The sequence below is a fragment of the Grus americana genome, chromosome 3, assembly GCF_028858705.1.
Source record: "Grus americana isolate bGruAme1 chromosome 3, bGruAme1.mat, whole genome shotgun sequence".
Classification (NCBI taxonomy): Eukaryota; Metazoa; Chordata; class Aves; order Gruiformes; family Gruidae; genus Grus; species Grus americana.
The window spans coordinates 87,949,281-87,969,496 of NC_072854.1; the positions used below are offsets into that span (position 1 = coordinate 87,949,281).

The 20,216-nt window shown below is 43.0% G+C and overlaps 1 protein-coding gene across 2 annotated transcripts in view; it reads right to left on the reverse strand.

Annotated features, from left to right (window-relative positions):
* LOC129205411 (protein ELYS-like) overlaps nt 1-17,326 on the reverse strand; it is a 53,225-nt gene extending 35,899 nt beyond the window's left edge. Inside the window, exons 1-7 of one of the 2 annotated variants that reach the window (XM_054822912.1) lie at nt 17,137-17,326; nt 10,924-11,050; nt 9,371-9,624; nt 4,281-4,461; nt 3,280-3,487; nt 2,580-2,696; nt 1,513-1,597 (exon numbers count right to left, since the gene is read on the reverse strand). In XM_054822912.1, the coding sequence (XP_054678887.1) occupies nt 1,513-1,597; nt 2,580-2,696; nt 3,280-3,487; nt 4,281-4,461; nt 9,371-9,624; nt 10,924-11,044 (966 nt within the window). In that variant the 5' untranslated portion in view covers nt 11,045-11,050; nt 17,137-17,326. Of the gene's footprint in view, nt 1-1,512; nt 1,598-2,579; nt 2,697-3,279; nt 3,488-4,280; nt 4,462-9,370; nt 9,625-10,923; nt 11,051-15,852; nt 15,929-17,136 lie in introns of those variants that run through there. The other variant, XM_054822913.1, reaches the window with a different exon arrangement.
* Nucleotides 17,327-20,216: the final 2,890 nt, after the last annotated feature.

A 20,216-nucleotide genomic window follows, 5' to 3' on the forward strand; every position in this document is an offset into this window, starting at 1 on the left:
TAAAAACTGACACTCATCACATCTTATTCAGGAAAGATGACCATCACAAAGAATTGCCAAATAGTTAAAGGTCCTACATTTTAACATTAAAACATTGAGACAGAACAAAGTAGCCACGAGAGAAACAGATATAGCCAACTGCTGTTTTTCCAAAGCAGCACACAGTACAAGGTACTGTCTTTGCCACTGCTAAGACTGTAGCTATAAATAATTTTTAAACGAGGATAAAACACAGTAGAGGTTCAAAAGTGAAACTGGAGAAAGATCATAGAATCTTCCTCATATCAACCTGCCAAAGTGTTTAAAGCACTACAAGAGATGCAGGAGTGAACTGCAATGAAAGCCCTTTTAAAATAAAAAAAAAAAAATCAGGGTGCTCTGTTCCTCTAGAGCACTGTAGATTTATGTCATCAAAAAACTGCACATAAACAAAGAAAAAGAGATGACATCCATATTTACATCACGCTGAATCACTTGAAGATATTTATACTTGGTCACCATGATAGATAATGCATTTTAAAGAAACACCACCTTTTCCAAACATCTAACCTTTATCTATTCAAAAGCAACATTTACACATGAAGAGGGATCTTTCCTACATACAATAAGGACAAAGAAAAAGGTCAAAAATCTAAACTCTTTCAACAAAAATCAAAATGCACAGTCCCTATAAAAACAGAGTACCGTGATACAAGAGTCACTCCATAGATATGGAATGAAATAGGAGAATACGCAAGAGAAAGTATCAAACCAGGAGGAAAGAAGTTTATACAGATGTGTCTTATATCTGTTAGATATCTCAGATATAATTATACCCCATCTATATTTAAACACATCTGTGAAGCCAGTTCTAAAAAATTATGTATACTCTTTTGACCAAATCATACTACTCTTTACTATATTTACATATTTTGCTAGTTTTAAGAGTAGATTTAATAGGCAACCCAGCCAAAAAGTGGAAAGACAGTTATCTTGACAGTTACTAAGTTTCAGGATCAACACTTAAAAGACACTATAGGTACATTTCATTTGAGGTCCAGCTACAAGAGCTCAAAAGAAAAACAAGAATACAAAACCAAAGACCAGAAAAGAATAGTTATGTGACTGTATTTTAAGAAAGGGAGACACACAGAATCTTATTCAAGTCTGCAGTTTGGTTAAAGCAAGCTATTCAAAGCCCTACCTTCTCATCCCTCAGGCCACTAATTTGATGCTTAAATTAAGAATAATTTTATTTGTAAAAGCTGTTTCCTCTTCAGGAATTGAATTTATATGGACTCTTTATAGATGAATCTGGTTTGAACACACGACACTGCAGTATAAAATTGTATGACTTGTTTTCAAAAAGTGTGGACAAAGGCCATGCCCAAAAAGACTCAGCAAAAGACTGATCTGTTGGGTTTTTTTAATAAGCTCTGAATTTTGAGGGTAAATATTACCCTGGCCAACTTAGCTGATAATCCCTTCAAGAAAATTGCTCTTTTCATCTTTTCACATACATGCACCTCTTACCTCATACATGACTTGTCCTGATGCCAAGCGTTTTCTGTCACCAAACGCTAACTGTAACAGATGTAAACTCACAACATCGCCTTCACTGAAAAAGGTATAAATTATAAAAATTTGATTACAAAGCTGCTTTATAGTCCTCATTATCATTTTATTAGATCTAGACTGAGGTTTTCTTAATGGCATGCTCTTGCTGAAAAGAACACCACCATTTCCCAAAATACGGTGATCAGTCACATTTAGTCGGTAAAACATAAAGGAGGAAACGTTGACACTAGCAGCTTCAGGGGCAAATGCTAACCAATTTGAAAGATTTAATATGGTGTATGGACTAAAAAATGTTGGAAATAGTTCTTCACAGTGAAGAGTTCTCAATCAAAACCGCTTTAAAGTCAAACTTAAAAAGATTGCAACTCTATGAACAGCTGAGCTGATTAAGTAGCTCGCTGATGCTGAAGGAGAGAGAGAGATCTCTTTCTCTCCTCTTACCACCAAAGTTCCGGTCCCTCTCTTGCAAACACTGCACCCTTCCACATTCTCATTTGGTTCATCGGACCAGCAGGAAACCATTGGCTCGTCTGCTGCACAGTGACTGTTCTCTGCCAGGTGACCTGAACTGGCTCACAAAGGCTCCAGACACTGCTCCAGTTGGCACCAGGTAATGGGCAATGCTGGCACCTCCCTCCTTTAGGGGCAGCAGGCAGTTAGATCGGCATGTTTACCCCTCCAGATCTGCAGCCTCAACTATGTTTAATGGTATTTTAATACCATGGCGCGAATATCAAACACACTGTGAAGCAATCATCAAGAAACAAAGGAAATCATTTAAGAATGCAAGCAGAAAAAACTAGCCACTGCTGCTTTGCCTTCTTTCAGAAGGCAGGAACTAGTAGGTCCCTCTTCACACCTGTTAAATCCTGTAAAAATTGCATTGTAAGCTTAATGCCTTCTGTACCTGAGAGAATCTCCTGCACAGCTAAATAAACAGAACAAATATACATGTATCAACTGCAGGTGAAAGCTTATTGTAAAAAAAAAAATTCAGTAGCTCATGGTAAGTTTTTATTCACCTTTCTTGTGTAGACTGAACAGCCCACAAGTAGCAACAATTGCGAGGATCATTCTCAGGCTCTTGAAAAGTAACAGCATAGATGGGAATCCGGCCTCCTTCAAGCTGAGAGTGGTGCCTACAGGTTTTTTAAAAAAAAAAAAAAGTGAGCCTACTGGCCCTAACCGTTTGTAGAAGGATAGAAGCATCTTCTGAGAAAAGAGCACCTTACATGTTTATCCTCAAAGTACAGCAGCTCATACTTCTGTCTCGAACAAGTGAGTCAAGGAAGCAACTACTTTTCAAGCAACAGTCAAGAGGTGAGGAAGTTACTGTCCATCAAATGCAATTACCTTTCAATGTATGCCAGAAATTGTTTTTCAGAACTAGCTACTGCAATTCGAAAACCTGTTGTTTCATCAAGATACATGCATTTCCTGGCTTCACTGACTACTAGAAATCAGCTCCATCACATCCTAACTGCTTGACATAACCCAAAGAAACATGCCTTCCACAAATCCTCAATCCACAGGCACAATAAAGAAAACAATCCTTTGTCCATTGGGGAGAAGGCAGTCCACTTAATCCATCTATGACTTAATAGCTCTTTCAGAAGAGGATTTCTGAACATTCCAGGATTATACTCAAAATTTCTCTTTAAATTCACATGCTTCCTTAAGCAAAAGATTGAGACCCCTGCACCTCCAGACAGGCCTACTTACTCCCTCTTCAAAGTTTTCATATTCCATAGTGACAGGTAGCCATCTGAAAAACCCACGACGAGCTGATTGCTTCTGCTTATGTAGCACAAGGTTGATACGGCTGTTCCTGAAGGGGTTTGTAATTGAAAACAGAGATGTCTCCCTTCTCTGGTCACAGTTTCTCTTCTTTGCGGAACTTCAGCAGGAATTCTAGTGACAACTTCTAGATCTACACACACAAAACCAGGCAATAAATGAATGTGTTATTCCATTTAGGTTGCGTTTTAAACACTGACGTGACAACATGTATAATCTAATTCCACCATCCCAGGCAAAATACCTATTTATGCAACACTTTCTTTGCTATTTCCATTTTGTACGTACGCAAAGAACAGAAGAACCCTCTGACTGGACAGGCATTCTCACTCACATTTCAAAACCAGGTGAAACTGTAACCTTCAGAGACAAAAATCTTCCTGGACTTTGTAAATCAGGAGTTTGGGCCTCATGATGAGGCTATCTGAAGTGACATCAACTCCTGAAGCCACTGCTGGTATAGCCAAAAGAGTGTATGCAAGCTGCATACGCAAATTAGAGGTTTCATTCCTCCCAACGCATGACTTGTGGTAAGGCGGATTTATCTGAAAAAACAAGCCTAACATTTGCCCCAAGTCAATTCACAGAAGCAGAAGGACATTCCCAAGAATGTTCTTGGCACCTCTGACACAGCATCCTATCAGACTGTTGCATCGAATCAGATGGTAAAATTCCCACACCTCCTGGGGCAAGAATCGTAGTGACATAGGGATCTCGGTGGGAGGGGGGCATTTATAGCTTTAGGAGGAGTATTAAGCCACTCCCATCTTTAACCTGTTCGGGACTGTACGATGTCAAAATGCCACCCGTAACTAGTAGTCATAAACGCCTGCACACTAGCGTCTTCAAAGCGGGATGCAGATTGCTTACTTAAAAGACACAAGTTTGCTTATTTTTAAGTTCAAGTTTAAAAACTGCAAGCTTACCTGATGCTTCTATTTCATTCTGACTGCAAGATAAATCATCCAAACAAAGGTCAACCAGAAGCAGATGGCCAACATCTGTAGCCACTGCTGCCACTCCAAAGAGCCATCGCAGACTCTGATGTAGGTGCCGAGTGCTCACACTGGCTCCTCCGTGATTAGTTATGGGTTCTACAGCAGTTACCTACAGAAAAACTACAAGTGAGTATTGAAGCTGTTTGACAAGTTAAATAGAAATCATTCAAAAGTGCAGCCAGGATTAGCACATCAGAAACAAGAAAGTAAAGACAGGATCTTAAGACCTAAAAACAGAACATTGCTTCCCATTACATCAAGAAAAAAACAACCAACCCAAACAAAACCCTGTCCAAGAATCTGTTAAGTGCCTTCCACTTACTAGATTTCCTACAGTTATTTAAATGAATTAACTTGAACTTAAATGGTGCATTCTATTATTACAGCTTACCAATTTCCATTCCCTACTTAGAAATAATTAACTCTTGCATGTAACTCATTTTCTACGTTATCTTAAACTTTATCACATTTAAGGGCCTTAAGTAAGAAAGACAAAACTAAATCTAGTTCTTCCACTGCTCACAGCCCATTAGCTCTGTGATACAGCCTATGCCTTCTTTTCCGAACAGGTATTAGGCTAAATCATGGCTCTAAGTCAGATGAGGCAGTGGTCAAGTTGCATGGTAGACACACCATTTCCATGGGAATGAAACATTTTTATCAAGTGTTGAAGGGAGATACTAGCTTAGTAAATTTTACACTAGTCTCATTTAGAATAAATGTCCTGCATGACATCCTTGTCTCTGAATTGGATGGACCACTCAGTGGATAAGGAATTGGCTGGATGGTTGCACTCAAAGAGTTGCGGTCAACGGCTCAATGTCCAAGTGGAGAACGGTGACGGGTGGTGTTCCTCAGGGGTCGGTACTGGGACCGGCACTGTTCAACATCTTTGTCAGTGACATGGACAGTGGGATTGAGTGCACCCTCAGTAAGTTTGCCAACGACACCAAGCTGTGTGGTGGGGTCGACACGCTGGAGGGAAGGGATGCCATCCAGAGGGACCTTGACAGGCTGGAGAGGTGGACCCACGCGAACCGCATGAAGTTCAACAAGGCCAAGTGCAAGGTCCTGCACGTGGGTCGGTGCAATTCCAAGCACGACTATAGGCTGGGCGAGGAATGGATTGAAAGCAGCCCTGAGGAGAAGGACTTGGGGGTACTGATTGATGAGAAGCTCAACATGAGCAAGCAGTGTGCGCCTGCAGCCCAGAAAGCCAACTGTGTCCTGGGCTGCATCAAAAGACGTGTGACCAGCAGGTCGAGGGAGGTGATCCTGCCCCTCTACTCTGCTCTAGTGAGACCCCACCTGGAGTACTGCGTCCAGCTCTGGGGGCACCAACACAAGAAAGACATGGACCTGTTGGAGAGAGTCCAGAGGAGGGCGACGAAGCTGACTGGAGGGCGGGAGCACCTCTCCTGTGAGGACAGGTTGAGAGAGTTGGGATTGTTCAGCCTGGAGAAAAGGCGGCTCTGGGGAGATCTAATTGCAGCTTACCAGTACCTGAAGGGGCCTACAGGAAAGATGGAGAAGGACTGTTTATCAGGGAGTGTAGTGACAGGACAAGGGGTAATGGGTTTAAGCTGAAGGAGGGTCGATTTAGATTAGATGTTAGAAAGAAATTCTTTACTGTGAGGGTGGTGAGGCACTGGAACAGGTTGCCCAGAGAAGTTGTGGATGCCCCCTCCCTGGAAGTGTTTAAGACCAGGTTGGATGGGGCTTTGGGTAACATGGTCTAGTGGAGGGTGTCCCTGCCCGTAGCAGGGGGGTTGGAACTAGATGATCTTTGAGGTACCTTCCAACCCAAACCATTCTATGATTCTGTGAAAAACAGCAACCAGATAAAGTAAAAAAAAAAAGTTTTAAATGCACACCAGCACTTTTCTGAATGTTAACAAAAATTTAAAAAGCCATCCTAAAACAGCAGCAAAAAGACCAGGAGCTTGTTAGATCAAAAGCTAACTCCAACTAAGGAGAAGGGCACACTGCTCTAACATGTGAAGCAGTCTGCATGCAACTTCATTACAAGGTGAAGACAGACCTTTCAGCACATGTTGCAACACATCCCAAGACAGTACTGACTGCTAAGCAGAGCTACAAGCACATGAAGACTCCTTCACTAAAGCTGTACAACAAAAGAATACAGGCTATCTTTTAGCCTTCTTACAAAATGTAACACAGTGAAAACAGGAAGCTTTACATCAACAACATTTTACATGAAAATAAAACAGAGAAGTGAGCATCACAAGGTGGACTTTTTTTTTTTTAAACTCCCAGATGTGGGGAAAAATAACCAAACCCCCTAAGCACCAGTGGTTTCTCCTCTCCCGTCAAGCACTTGCTATGACTACAGTGCCTGGCAATCTGCTACAAAATTTACCTTTCATCTTGGTCACAAGAATTCTAATCTTAGAAGTACTTATAGTAATTTAGACAACTTTATTTTGTTTCAGACTTCCTGCAAGTCAAATTAAATTTCCAATCTTCTCTGCTACTCAAAGGACTATCAAAAGCATTTTGATTATTTGAATTCTTGCTGCTCCAAGTCTTGATGACTGTTATGAGGAAAGCAGAAATACTGTACGTATCTTCCTGCAGAATTAGCCAAAGTTCAAGTGTTGCTTCTAATTTCTTTTTAAGATTTTTTTTTGTGGTACAACTGTCTCCAAATGAATCTTTTCCATTTTTGCATATGGTCTTCCAAAAACGTTTCCTGGTTTTAACACTTCAATTTTCCATGTGGAAGCTCCTGAAACTGCATATTTTTCCACTGTGCTATGCACTGGCTTTTCATATTCTCCTAAACTACTGCCAGCTCATTCTGGGAATGAACAAAGAAAACTTTTCTCAGCTCACTGAATCTGAATGCTACCATTCTGCCTCATAGAAACCAGGAAAATTTGTGAAAATACCGTTCAATAGTTCTGAAACATACAACCATTACAAACCAATTTAATATAATTAATGTTTTTAATTCAGATTTACTTTTACTAGAAGCCAATTCAAATAATACTCCATTAACATTTTCAGTTTTCTGCTGCATTTCACATGTATATCCAGAGGGCAATGAGAGATGCTCCCACAAAAAAAAAAAAAGTTATGCCAAAATTCTTTCTAAGCTTGTGAGCTTTATCTTTTTAACTCATTCCTTTACTCTCTGAATGACTACACATCTACTCTTACACTAAGAGGCAGTCATACAGTCACTATAAATACCTTATATTAATACACTAACGGCTAGACACCTTGGATCACAGATACTCTAAGTTAGCTTTAACCTGCACAACTTAGCTGTCCACAGAAGATTTACCCACCAAGAAAAATAGTCCAGAAATTAAGATGCTCATTAAAGCCTTAGAACAGTAATGCCAAAAACTACAGAAAGTTATGTTAAGAATAGATCTGCATTTTACTTTTAAAAACAATCAGTGTGCAAAATCAGAGAAACATTCAGGCAGATGGAAAACGCATACTATGTAATGTATCATTTGGAAGTATCAGTTACAGCACAAATTCAAAACATATAGACAGTGGCCAAGTGCAAGTTTTGTCTACTTGATACTCCCACTCACAACTTAACAATCCAACTAGCAATACCTGTGTCCTGTCTATGCTGATCTAACTAACCCAATAGCCAAAAAACAGGAAGCAAAATGAAAGCAACACACCAAATACGTTTGTAATCAAGAGCATTCAGGGCATAAGAGCAAAAATTCAGGTAAGTTTTGGCTTTCTTCCAAAATTCATTAATTCATCACACAACAGCCAAATTTTTCCCCTAAGACTTCTTCTTTTCATGGTATAGAAAAACTCCCTAAGAAAACTGATAGTTATAACTACATTCTATTTCAAATCACTTCTGTAGACTCAGATTTGATACGTGACATGATCCATTTTAAACTTTCCTTTTCCTATTTCCAGCTTGCTTAGATTTAATAAAACATAACAAAGCTACGTCATTTTTCACAAACATGATTTGCTTATTGATTATACACTTATGTCAACACGCAGGTTGTCTTTCCAGCTAAAATGCTAAGATTTATCAAGATGATAGGTAAACTAACACAGCGAAGCACCAACCCCACTCACCTCTTTAGAAATTACCACAATACAAATGCTTACTACTAGTACTCGCACTGTAGCATTACAAACAAACACACAACTCCACCTGTATTCTGGCAAGTCAAACCAAATCACATTATGGAAAGCTGAGTAAGAAATAAGTATTTATTTGTTGCAGATTCTAAGATGATAACAACAAAATAGTCCATCTTGATGTTCTATTAACTTGCACTGATTCTTGTTTACATTAAGATAATGAGACTAGGGGACACTACATCACTTGAGTTTATGGGTTATAGAAGATAGAAACACTTAGTAACATTACACCAGTGTATCCCATCTACACAAACGCAATATTCCATAAGCAGAGATTCAAGGACTGCAGATTGAAAGTCAACCTTTCAACAATCTGCTGGGTAAATCACTAAAGGCTCTTTTTTCCCTATCCTAAGCCAAGATAAAAATGGGTTCTGCTCTAAAGTCACCTGCTTGCTAGTCTGAGATTCATGGCAATGTGTCTAAGTCATTTACAGCACAACTATGGATGTTTGGGATATTTCAAAGGCAGTATTTCTGACAGGAATTAAGCATTTCGGAAAAATATGTTACAGACACTTCAAGGAGTGGGGTGGAGGGGTTTTTTTGTTTTTCACTCTGGCCAAAAAAAGGTACATTTCCATGCCTTTTTGTGGAACTGGTGAATGAGGTAACTATGGGCTCTACCATAACAACAGAAAACTTGTTTTACTATCAGTAAACTCAAAAGATTATGACACCGTTAAGCCCAAGATTTTACGCTGAGGCTCTCTTGACTGGATACGCTGAAGTGACAGTTGTTAATGCAATGTAGGAAAAAATACCTTCTACAAAGAGGCGCTCCAATGCTTTTCCTGAAACAGGATTATGCAGGACCTAACAACATAAAAGCTTTGCTTCTCCAATGAAAAAGTACATACCCTTCCTGGAAGAACAACAGCTTTAACCACTCTTGATATTCCAAGGTCATACAGACAGAGAACACTTCCCTCTGCTTCTTCCAACCCAACCAGCAGGCCAGTCCTCTTCTGCCAGGAAAACTCTTTTACCACACGAACAATGGGAGGCTGTTCATTGACTCCACTGAAACGGTATGCAGAGAGACGCTCTCCTGTCACAGAGTTCACCACCTCAAGTTGAGGGCCGCACGCCAACCATGCTAGCCCATTTCTCCCTGTAAGAGAAAAGAAAGCCAACTAAAGCCAATATCCAATAGAAGGTGGAGAACAACTGCAAAGTCACAGTCGCTGCCCCTTCCCTTCAATACAAGTACCTAACAGAGGAAGGCCGACTTACCTAATTCTGGTCAGTTATTTCACATCACTCGCTGAAATCCTCAAGCAATACATCTTAACATTGACAATCTCATTGTTTTGCATTTGTACTTGTCACTCCCGCACTGAAGAATTTTCATTGTTTGCGATAAAGATTACAATACCCTGATCTATAGTCTTTACACCACATTTGGCTTAGGTTTGCTGGAAATGATCCAAATACATACAGGAACACAAGTCCTAAAGCATACTTCAAATATAAGAAACCTAAATCAATTCATTTCTAGTTTATCGATTTTACTTGACACATGCCTACTCTGGGCAGGGATTTGGACTTCAGCAAGAAGTTACCTTAAAATGGGCACCGCATGAGTAAATTTAACCTTTTACAAGTGTTGATCACAGAAAGAGTTTAACACATTTTGTTTCACTGAACTACTTCAAGCTCAGAGGAAGTCTTAGCTCAATTACTGCGTTTACGGTCCAGAAGATAGAGTCTACCTGGTCATAACGGAAGCCTAGTCATCCAGACAGGCCCTCAGCTCTACTTTCAGATCCCCTAGAAAGCCAACTACCTAATCGGCTTAGCCACTTTCAGCAGCTCTCTCTGGGCACTCATCTGCATCCTATTAAATACTTTGGAAACATGGCTGCGGCGCTTAACAGCATTGCCCTCTTCCTTCTCTTTTTATTCAGGCTTAGAAAAGAAAAAGCAGGGGTGTTTGCCTCTGTAACACTGTAGAAGAACTACTTCTGCGTGCGCTGTTATGACAGTCATAGAGCTTGAGCTGGTGCAAATAAATACGGCCCCAAACAGCACTATTACTTTTTCGAAAACTGCCTTGTATTGAATTAAAAAGTGAGGCGGGCTCACTGACTCAGTATGTTTAAGTAAATTATTTTAATAGCACCAGATTGGTGCAGGTTGTGGTAATTTCAACATCTAACTATACTAATGTTTTAATATTAGCATTTTTAATCCTTAAAACATCCTTTTTTTTTTTTTCCTGGAAACCTGATACATCTTAACAACACCCACTTGACATAGAATCATAGAATGTCCTGAGTTGGAAGGGACCCATAAGGATCATCGAGTCCAATTCCTGGCTCCACATAGTTGATACTATGACCCTATGCTTCAGGTAACCTCCAGGCAAGAATAACTTGGAAGACGACCATATTTAAAGGAAAATGCTCACCTCCAGAAAACTTCCCGCACAGCACAGAATCTAGGGTTATCTCATCTTCCCCTAGTGCCTGAAGCGTCACCTCCGGAAACTGCAGCAGACTGCTCGTTACCTGAGCTGTTAGGTCTCGCATTCTTCACTATAAATAAAGAAATGCAAAAACAGACTCATGTCAGCCATAAATATTTTTTTAGATTGGCAGAAGTTGCATCAGCATGCAGGAGATTTGTCACTATGTCACCTGTAGCTCTTTGCCTTTAAAAAATGGCACTTGGGACAGTTTTTGATCTCACAGAAGAGCAAAAGGGGAGTCCTTTGCTTTTCTGATCCCCATGAGATCACCAACAAAGAGCGACACAGAGGTATTGACAAGATAAATAACAGGAACAAACCCAATACACTGAGTTCAAGTCTACCAACATAGGTTAGGAAGATGGGATCTGAGAAAAATCATATTTTGAAAAGCTTCTCAGTAACAGGTATGAGTCTCCATTTGTCCTTTCCCTTGATTTTATACTTTATTGTCAATTGCCTTCTAGTAGATTTCACACATCGTTGATGTCTTGTTCACTTTTTGCATGTTTATTGTGAACATTAAGGAATACTAAGTTCTTAACTACTTTCATTCTCAAATTCTTACAGAAAATGTACTGTTGATATTTTCACATTACAAGCAATACAGACTTTCATAGCTCATTAATTAGAAAGTAGTTTTCCATACACTGATGATGTAAACATAACACAGCCCTTTAAAACACTGATTTTTTTTTTTCCCTATACTTAAATCCTCATATTCCTTATTCTAGTCCCTTCCTTCCTATTGCCTGTCCTTATCACATCTCTGCAGTATTCTACAAAAATTTCTACGCCTTTCAGACAGTTTCCACACTTCTGTAGGTGCTCCACAAAGAGCTAATGTTGCAGTACGTCCCAATAGATTTTCTGGTGGAAAAACTTAAAAGCTGAAATGATTGACAAGATTAAATAGGTAGCTAAATAAGAGGTAGTCCATACACATGGAAATACAAACTACTTTAACTAACTATGTTTTGCAAGTTCTCTGGGTTATTGAAAAGCCTCCGGAAGACAAGACATTTAATTATCTTGTTCAAACAGCACCACTTTCTTCATGAAGTCTCAAAAAGAAGATATTATATGAAACTCACTATTCCTGGGTGTTACACATGCTGACCAACTCAGGCATCAAACAGAACCCTTACCCTGTGCTACAAACTAGTACAGCCAGCCACTTAAACATGCACATAAAACCTATCGCATTAACTGTACCACACATGTTCTCCAGCAAATAAAGTTCTATTATTGTTTCTTCCAGTGTGCACTAATAACCTATTTTCCTTACAGCATAGGAGGTTACAGCTAGTGTTGAAGACTAGACTCTGGGAGCATTTATTGACTGGAAATTTCAATAAATACATACAATTTATATGAATTGTTACTTTTGTGAAGAAAGATTATGCTCAAAAACCTGGGCATTGGAATCTACTACATTTCAAGTCACAAGCAGTCTATTTGAGAATATGTCCCAGTATCTTCTGCCAGCATGAAAACAACGAGCGCGTGAAACACAGGATGTGTAAGTAAGGGTCCCGCACTCAGCACGAGTCAACATTTTGAAAAAAATGCTGCTGATGGCAAAGCCAGTACTGCAGGATGCTGCTGCAGCCACCCAGCCCGACCACCCTGCCAGCATTCAGAACTAGCACAGACCAAATTCCAAGTGGGACAACTTATTTGCTGTAGTTTTCTCAAATGTGCTTTTTGGTACTTGTTATGATTTCCAAGTGACAGCAAGATGAACTTTTGCACTGTATCCAGAGGCTCCAGAGAGTAAGAAGTCACGCAATTTGACCAGCATTCTGGCTTACTTTAATTACAATGATTTAATGAATATGTTTTATGAGTAATACCAAATACTAATAGAGATATACTGGGTTGGCGAATAGCATCTTTTAAATATTCCAGTTTGTGCACATTGCCTCTGGTCCTGTGACTGGGCACCACTGGAAAGTGCCTGGCTCCATCTTCTTCACTTCCCTCCCTATTAACATACATTGTAGAGATCCCCCCTGAGCCTTCTCTTCTCCAGGCTGAACGGTCCCAGCCTCTCCTCACAGAAGAGGTGCTCCCATCCACTCTCACCATCTTGGCGGCCCTATGCTGCAGTCTCTGCAGTACCTCCATATCTCTCTTGTGAGACCGGGGAGCCCAGACCCGGACACAGCACATCAGGTGTAGCCTCACCAGCGCAGATTAGAGGGAGAATCACCTCCCTCCAACTGCTGGCAACGCTCCTCCTCATGCAGCCCAGGACACCGTCAGCCGCCTTTGCTGCAAGGGCACATTGCTGGCTCACAGTCAACTCAGTGTCCATCAGGATGCCTAGACCTTTTCTGCAAGCTGCTTTCCAGTGGGGCAGCCCCCAGCATATGCTGGTGTGTGGGGTTGTTCCTCCCCAGACGCAGGACTTAGCGCTTTGCCTTGCTGAACTGCAGGAGGTTCCTGTGAGCCCATTTCTCCAGCCTGCCGAAGTCCTTCCGGACGGTAGCATGATCCACTGGTGTATTACCACTCTTTCCAGTTTTGGATCATCAGCCAGCTTGCCGAGGTTACATTCTGACCCATCATCCAGATCATTAAAACTGAACAATCACACACCCCCCCCCCCAAAATAGTCTATTTTAAAATATTCAGTTGGTCAATCCTCCTTGAGGGGAGAACACTGACTATCACAACATATATTAAGGAATTTTAGAAAACAGCACAAAATTCTGAAAAGAGCATATATACGATTATAGTCAGTAAAAAATAAATCTTTTCTGTAAATAAGCACGGTGATGCCTGAAAAACAAGTCTGCGTGGCAAGTACATCATGATTACTAATGTAATATATTATACTAGTAGCAAGGTAGTTTTAATAAAAAGAGTGAACAAGCATCTTCTAGTAGGGCAGGTAACAGCATTCAAGAAAACTTCTCAACTGCACACTCTCCATGAGTCACCCTGCCTTTGCCACTGCCTACCTGGACAGGCCAAGAGCACAGAACTTTGTGCAGCCAAATTGGAAATCAAATTTTAAGATACTTTTCTGGGCAGATTTGAGTTTAAAAAAAAACCACTCACCACCCTGAACTCCCACCAAATCAGAAAGAATTCTTCTCTGGTGGAAAGCTCATACCTTGACAAAGTGTAGTCCTCTCTACAATACACATCAAATGTGCTCATCAGTCCAATATCACCAGTAAGAACCATCAAATAAGTAAACCTTCAACAACTGGACCATTCACATAACTTTAAATTTAATCAGGCTGCAGTTTAATAACTGCCTATAAAAACATGCAAAAATGCTAAAGCATCAGGCACACCCAGGCTTCCTCCAGTAAGCCAATGGGCAATTTAAACATTTTTTTATTTTGCTCTAGACATCTGACTTAACAATATAGAACAAGGAAGATAAACTCCATAATAAATGATGAACAGTATATAGAGTGACCTGGTTATTGGGATGCTTTACTTGCATCATTCTGCTAAGCTAAACCAAGGATTATGGGGAAACCAAACACTGGGAAAACAGTTAGTTAGAGATAGGTTAAAGGCACGCAGCCTCTCCTTTGGGAGAGATATCCAACACTAACGGCATTTCTGCTCTCTCTGAAAACAACAACTACAATCACGTTCCTATTTCTGTCTCTTAGAAACCAGATTAGTGTAAAATGCCACAGGCTTACTCCACGTTCAGGACTAAACCAGAATCCAAGCTCCCAGCTGTGTCCCATACCAAAGGGGTCCGCGTACAAGTTGCCAACATTACCATTCTTCTTCACCCTAGGTACTTACGACTTCCAAACATCATGAACTATTTCCAAAGAAAGGAACGTGTCACAAGTCATAGATTGATGACAGACTTCTGGATGAAAAAGCTCCAGGGGAAAAAAAATAAAATTTAAAAAAAAAAAAATCAAGAAATTACATGTTCAAGCGGAATCACATACAGCCAAGTCAGAGTTCCAGGATGTCAGTTTTGACTGATGGTAGTACATGAAAATCAGTTTCAAAGGCCAACAATGTTATAGGCTTACTGAAGAAAAAGCTGAAAATATGGTCAGTCACAGCTGAAGATATGGTTTCATAAAACATGTTGACTTCACTGCCACCAAACGAGAGGCCTTGCTGCTGCCGCCTCCCATCTCTCCATCTGCTCCCTTGTTCTACTACGGTATTCCTCTGGCTTACCTTGCACTGGCCTGAATGCTTTTTAGAGTGCTTTACGAGCCAAATTAACTCCCTAAGCAGGCAGGAAACTAACCCAGAAGAGCAGACAGTCTTCCAACAGGTTAGAGAGTTCAACTGGCTTGCAGAGAGAACTAGCAAGCATTAAAGTTGGCACAAGGAAGGAGGCAAGACAACACACTGGGAAGGAGGAGAGGGAATTTGCTTGTCTCCATTTGGGGGCAGTAAGCCATTACGCCAGCTTGTACCTGTGTGAAACTACACAGTTTGCAAGGAGAGATAAAACCCCCTTTGCTTTTAGACCGGACACCACCCAAGACGCAGTCAGCCAACTTTTTGCTCCCTCTTCCACGTACAGACTCACTATCTCACTGAGAAAGGCTGCAGCTGGCAGGCATCATCCTTCCATTCAGCCAGATGTGGAAGCTAAAGGGATGTCAGGAAAGCGTTACGTGGTGATCAGGGAACAGACGACTTTGTGTGGCACTACTCAGATCACATTTCTAAGGAAACAGGACAAAGAGTGGGAAGAAGCCAAACAAGAAGAAATGGAAGGAAAACTAAGTTCTTTTGAGAAAAAACAGCATCCGCTTTCTTGAATAGCGGGTAAAGATGACAATTATAGAATTTCTGGAATTATTACTAATGACTGGTTTAATGACATTTTCCCCAGAAAAACAAGAAGCAACTCACAAGCACTGGAGGAGCAGTAGATGGAAAAGACACTTTCTGCACCTTAGTAGTCAGGTTCAGTTAATTTGCACCTTGCCATACTTTACTCCTGCAGAAACAGGATTTAGTGGGTGAGTTAACAGGTGATTTAGTGAGTACTACTGGGTCATTTCTTTCCCACTTACGTGGAAAACCTCCCTGGGCAAATCACTGCAGGAAAACGAGTTGATGCAGTAAGAGGATGAGGAGCTGTCCTCAGCAGAACAGGACACAGCACTGTGTGCCCAAACACAAGTGACAGCTGCCAGCCAAGACCGATACATTCATCCAGACTGATGGGTCAAAGAAGGCGCCTCAACTACCACGTTTAGCCATACACTCCAAATGACACTCAGCATTCCTAATACAATTAAGTCCCTGCATTTCTCAGAATTTTGCCAAACATGATCAAGAAGAAATTATTAGACCTGAAAGACTGACAACATGCTCCTTTCTATCGGCAGAAGCTCCACACCTGGACTCGCAGTTTATTAAAGAAGAAATCATGCACTTTTGTTTAAGTCAGCAACTTTGCTGCCTGATGCATGCTTCGTGGGGAAAAAAAAAAAAATCAAGAGACCCCCCCACAAAACGCGCTGGATTCCCGAACAGCCATGCTCCCCCTATTAAACCCAGCCCTCTTCCCGCGATTGCCGCTCTATGCAGATAGCGAATTTCCCGCCTCCTCCTGGAAAACGACACCCAAAGAGGGGAAGGGGGGGAAGAGAAGAAAAAGAGGGGAAAAAAAGAAAAGCAAATTACAAGAAAGAAAAGAAAAACCCTCCAAAAAGTGACCGACGGAGTGAGAGGCGGGGGCTTGTGCCGGCTGGCCGGGCAGGACGGAAAGCTCCCGGCGGCAACCGCCACATCTCCCACGCCCCCCAGCCTCTGACGGCCGCCTCCCGGCTGCGGAGCCTCGCACGCCGCCGTCTCCCATGTGCGCTGCCCAGGCCGCGCCGCCGGCCGTCCCGGCCTCCCCCGCCGCGGCCGGGCCACGTGTGGCGGGGCACGGCGCCGCAGCCCAGTGGGTCACTTACATAAGGGGCCGGGCGACGGCGGTCAGGCCCGCCGAGGGCCCCCGCCGAGCCCGCGCTGCGCCAGCGGCGGCGGTGCCGGCCTAGCCGCCTCGGGAGCGCCCGGTACCTCCTGGTACGGGCGACGGCAGGCGGGAGGGCGGCGGTCGCCACCTCCTCTGCCGCCGCCTTCTCCCCGCGCCGCTCCCTCCTCCTGTCCGCCCACCCCAGCCCGTTTTTCCCCCGTACGTGCCGATGAGGGCGGCGGCATCTCCCGCAGCGGTTACAGCGGCCTCCGCCTGCCCCGGGCCTGCCCGGCCGCACCACACTCGTTCCTGCGCAGACGAGCGCGCCCCGTTCCGCGCCCGGTTCCTGCTCTTCTGCGCGCGCGCCCCGTTCCGTTCCGTTCCGTGCAGCGACGCTCCCCTCCCCCCACGCGCGGCACCCACCTCGCTCGCTCACCCGCCGCGCGGGGGGCGGGGCGGGGGAGGAGTTCTCGCGAGAGCTGCCGCGGCCACCGCGGGAATTTTCAAATTCGCGGGATACGGCCCTGGGCGGTGGCCGGCTCCGAACTACGTGGCCCAGCGTGCCGCGCGGCAGGCCGCTTCCGCTCTCCGCCCCCGCCCCAACCGCCTTCCGGTGCGGGCTGGCCTCGCGCGGAGCACGCCGGGAACTGTAGTTCTTCGCCTACTACTGAGCGGCCGTCGTCTTAGGGGGGTGTAGGGCAGGCACCATTTTGTCATCTCAGGCGCCGGGGAGTCTGGAAGGGGGGGCGATCCCAGAGCCCACAGGGAGCAGGCCCACCCACGGCAAAACCGCACGCCCTGCAGAGTCCACTCTTGGCCCGTAGCACCTCACCCTGTGGGGCTGGGCCTGCCCCCCTGTCCCACCAAGAGGGAACCTGCCAAGATGGGCTGCTCAGTCCAGCCCTGCCTACCTGTGTCCCTCTCATCGCAGGGGCTGCCCGTTCTCCTTGAGGCCCTTGGTTGCTGCTGAAAATGGGTTTCAGAGGAGCTCGGCCCTCCCCAGGCGCAAGGCCCTGCTGGCAGGGGCAGCATCCCTCGCCACTGGGCTCTGCTCCCCGCCAGCTTAGCCTGGAAATCGAAAGCCTCACTTAGTAGTTTGCAGGCTTGGTTTGTGGGGTTTTACACCTCATTACAGACTCTTGCCAGCGCAGCTGTATCAGCAACAACCATAATCTTGGCAGTGTCAACTGAAAACTCAGGAGAAAGTATAACCCTATTTCAGAGAAGCTTAAGCCTGGTCCCAGTGTGTGAAGTGTCTGTAAAGGCAGTGGTTCCGTATTAAAATCCTTCAGCAGTCCAAATGGGGTTTATGCCAGGAGTATTTGCTTATAAAATATGCTAAGTGCCAACGAGAAGAGGACTTTCTACATTTTGTAAATAAACAAGTTTCCAGGCGTGCTTCATTCCTGGTCTTTAATTTATTACAGTTGTTCCTACTTGACTGCAAAGATCTAAACAGCAAGGAAGTAGGAACATAGCTAGACTTTAATGAAATAGTACTGGCAATTAAAAATACTTAAAATAGTTTAGCTGTAGACATTAGATAAAATTTTAAACTAAAAAAAAATACCCACATGGCAGCATAAATAAGCATTTCTTTATGATTACAAACCATGACTATCGTATGCATTCACCACTGAGGAGAGGGCAGCTGGAGGTACTTACCTGTACAAAACTATTCTTTACAACTGTCATGATGATAGCTCTTCGTGTTGATTTGCCGAGCTGAATTGTGACCTTCTTTCCATTTACCACACAAGATACTTGTCACCATCACCTTGGCAAGATACATACCCTTTCAGGTTTTGCCTCTTGGAGGTAGAACATCAGCAACATTAGGAGAGAGAAGTATCACTGTACCTGTGAATTACTGTTCATTGAATCCTTGTTCATGCCTTTTGATGTTCTGGATGTTGTTTCAGTTAGGATGAGATGGTGATAACAGACGGATGTATCTATCTCTTGTGCAACACTGTTTATGTACAAAGAATGAGCAAAGTCCCACTTTCTTGTACAGAGGAAGAATTAGATGACAGAAGATATTTCCAACCCCCTTTCCACTTAACGATTGCTGCTAGGACTCCACCTTTTTCTCCAGGTAGCCAAGAACTAGGCATTTTGTTCTTTTTTATAATGTGTATTCAAATTTCCGTCAACGTGCAGAAGACAGTTTTTAATCAATCTGCACATGCCTGTTCAGAATATGGTACTCATTTCAGCTACCAAAAGAGCTCCAATTTCTTTTATACTTACCTTAAACAAAAGAAATCCATTAGCCATCCCACCTTCAATAGAGCATAATGTAGTCACTAACACATTTAAATGGCAGCCACCTAATTTCTTTTACACGAATGTTTTGCTGTTGTCACAAGTTACGTAAAGCTCAATGAACTTACAGTAGTGCCTGCAGCATCATTTCTTTTCATCGCTCAGTTTAAACTAAGGGACTATGTCTTCCGTTTTGAACTTTAAAAAACAAAAGGAGAGAATTTTGGTCTTTGACATTTTAACAGAATTTTCACTTTCATGCTATTTTTTCTCCAACCCACATAGTATCTTTCACAAAGAGATTCATTGTACTTTGCATTCAAGATAATTTTCAGTACAATTTACAAATTGCCCAGAAAATACCAGAGCTATTAAGTGTCACTCCAGCAGTTTAATACCTACCTTTTCTCTCACACTCCCACATGCATGTCCTAAAATACCCTGTGTTGTGGCTTAACCCCAGCTGGCAACTGAGTACCACGCAGCCGCTTGCTCGCTCTCCCCGCCGGTGGGATGGGGGAGAGAATCGGAAGGGTAAAAGTGAGAAAACTCGTGGGTTGAGAGAAAGACAGTTTAATAGGTAAAGCAAAGGCCGCACACACAAGCAAAGCAAGACAAGCAATTCATTCCCCACTGCCCATGGGCAGGCAGGGGTTCAGCCATGGCCAGGATAGCAGGGCTCCATCACGCGTAGCAGTGACTTGGGAAGACAAACGCCATCACTCTGAACGCTCCCCCCGCCCCCACTTCTTCTCCCATCATATGATATAGAATACCCCTCTGGTCAGTGGGGCTCAGCTGTCCCGGCTGTGTCCCCTCCCAACTCCTTGTGCACCCCCAGCCACTCGCTGGTGGGGTGGGGTGAGAGGCAGCAAAGGACTTGGCTCTGTGTGAGCACCCCTCAGCAGTAACAAAAACATCGGTCTGTTATCAACACCGTTTCCAGCACAAATCCAAACCAGAGCCCCTACTAGCTACTATGAAGAAAATTCACTATATAGCACATGCTACAAGTGGTTAGAGTGAAAATCAGAATACA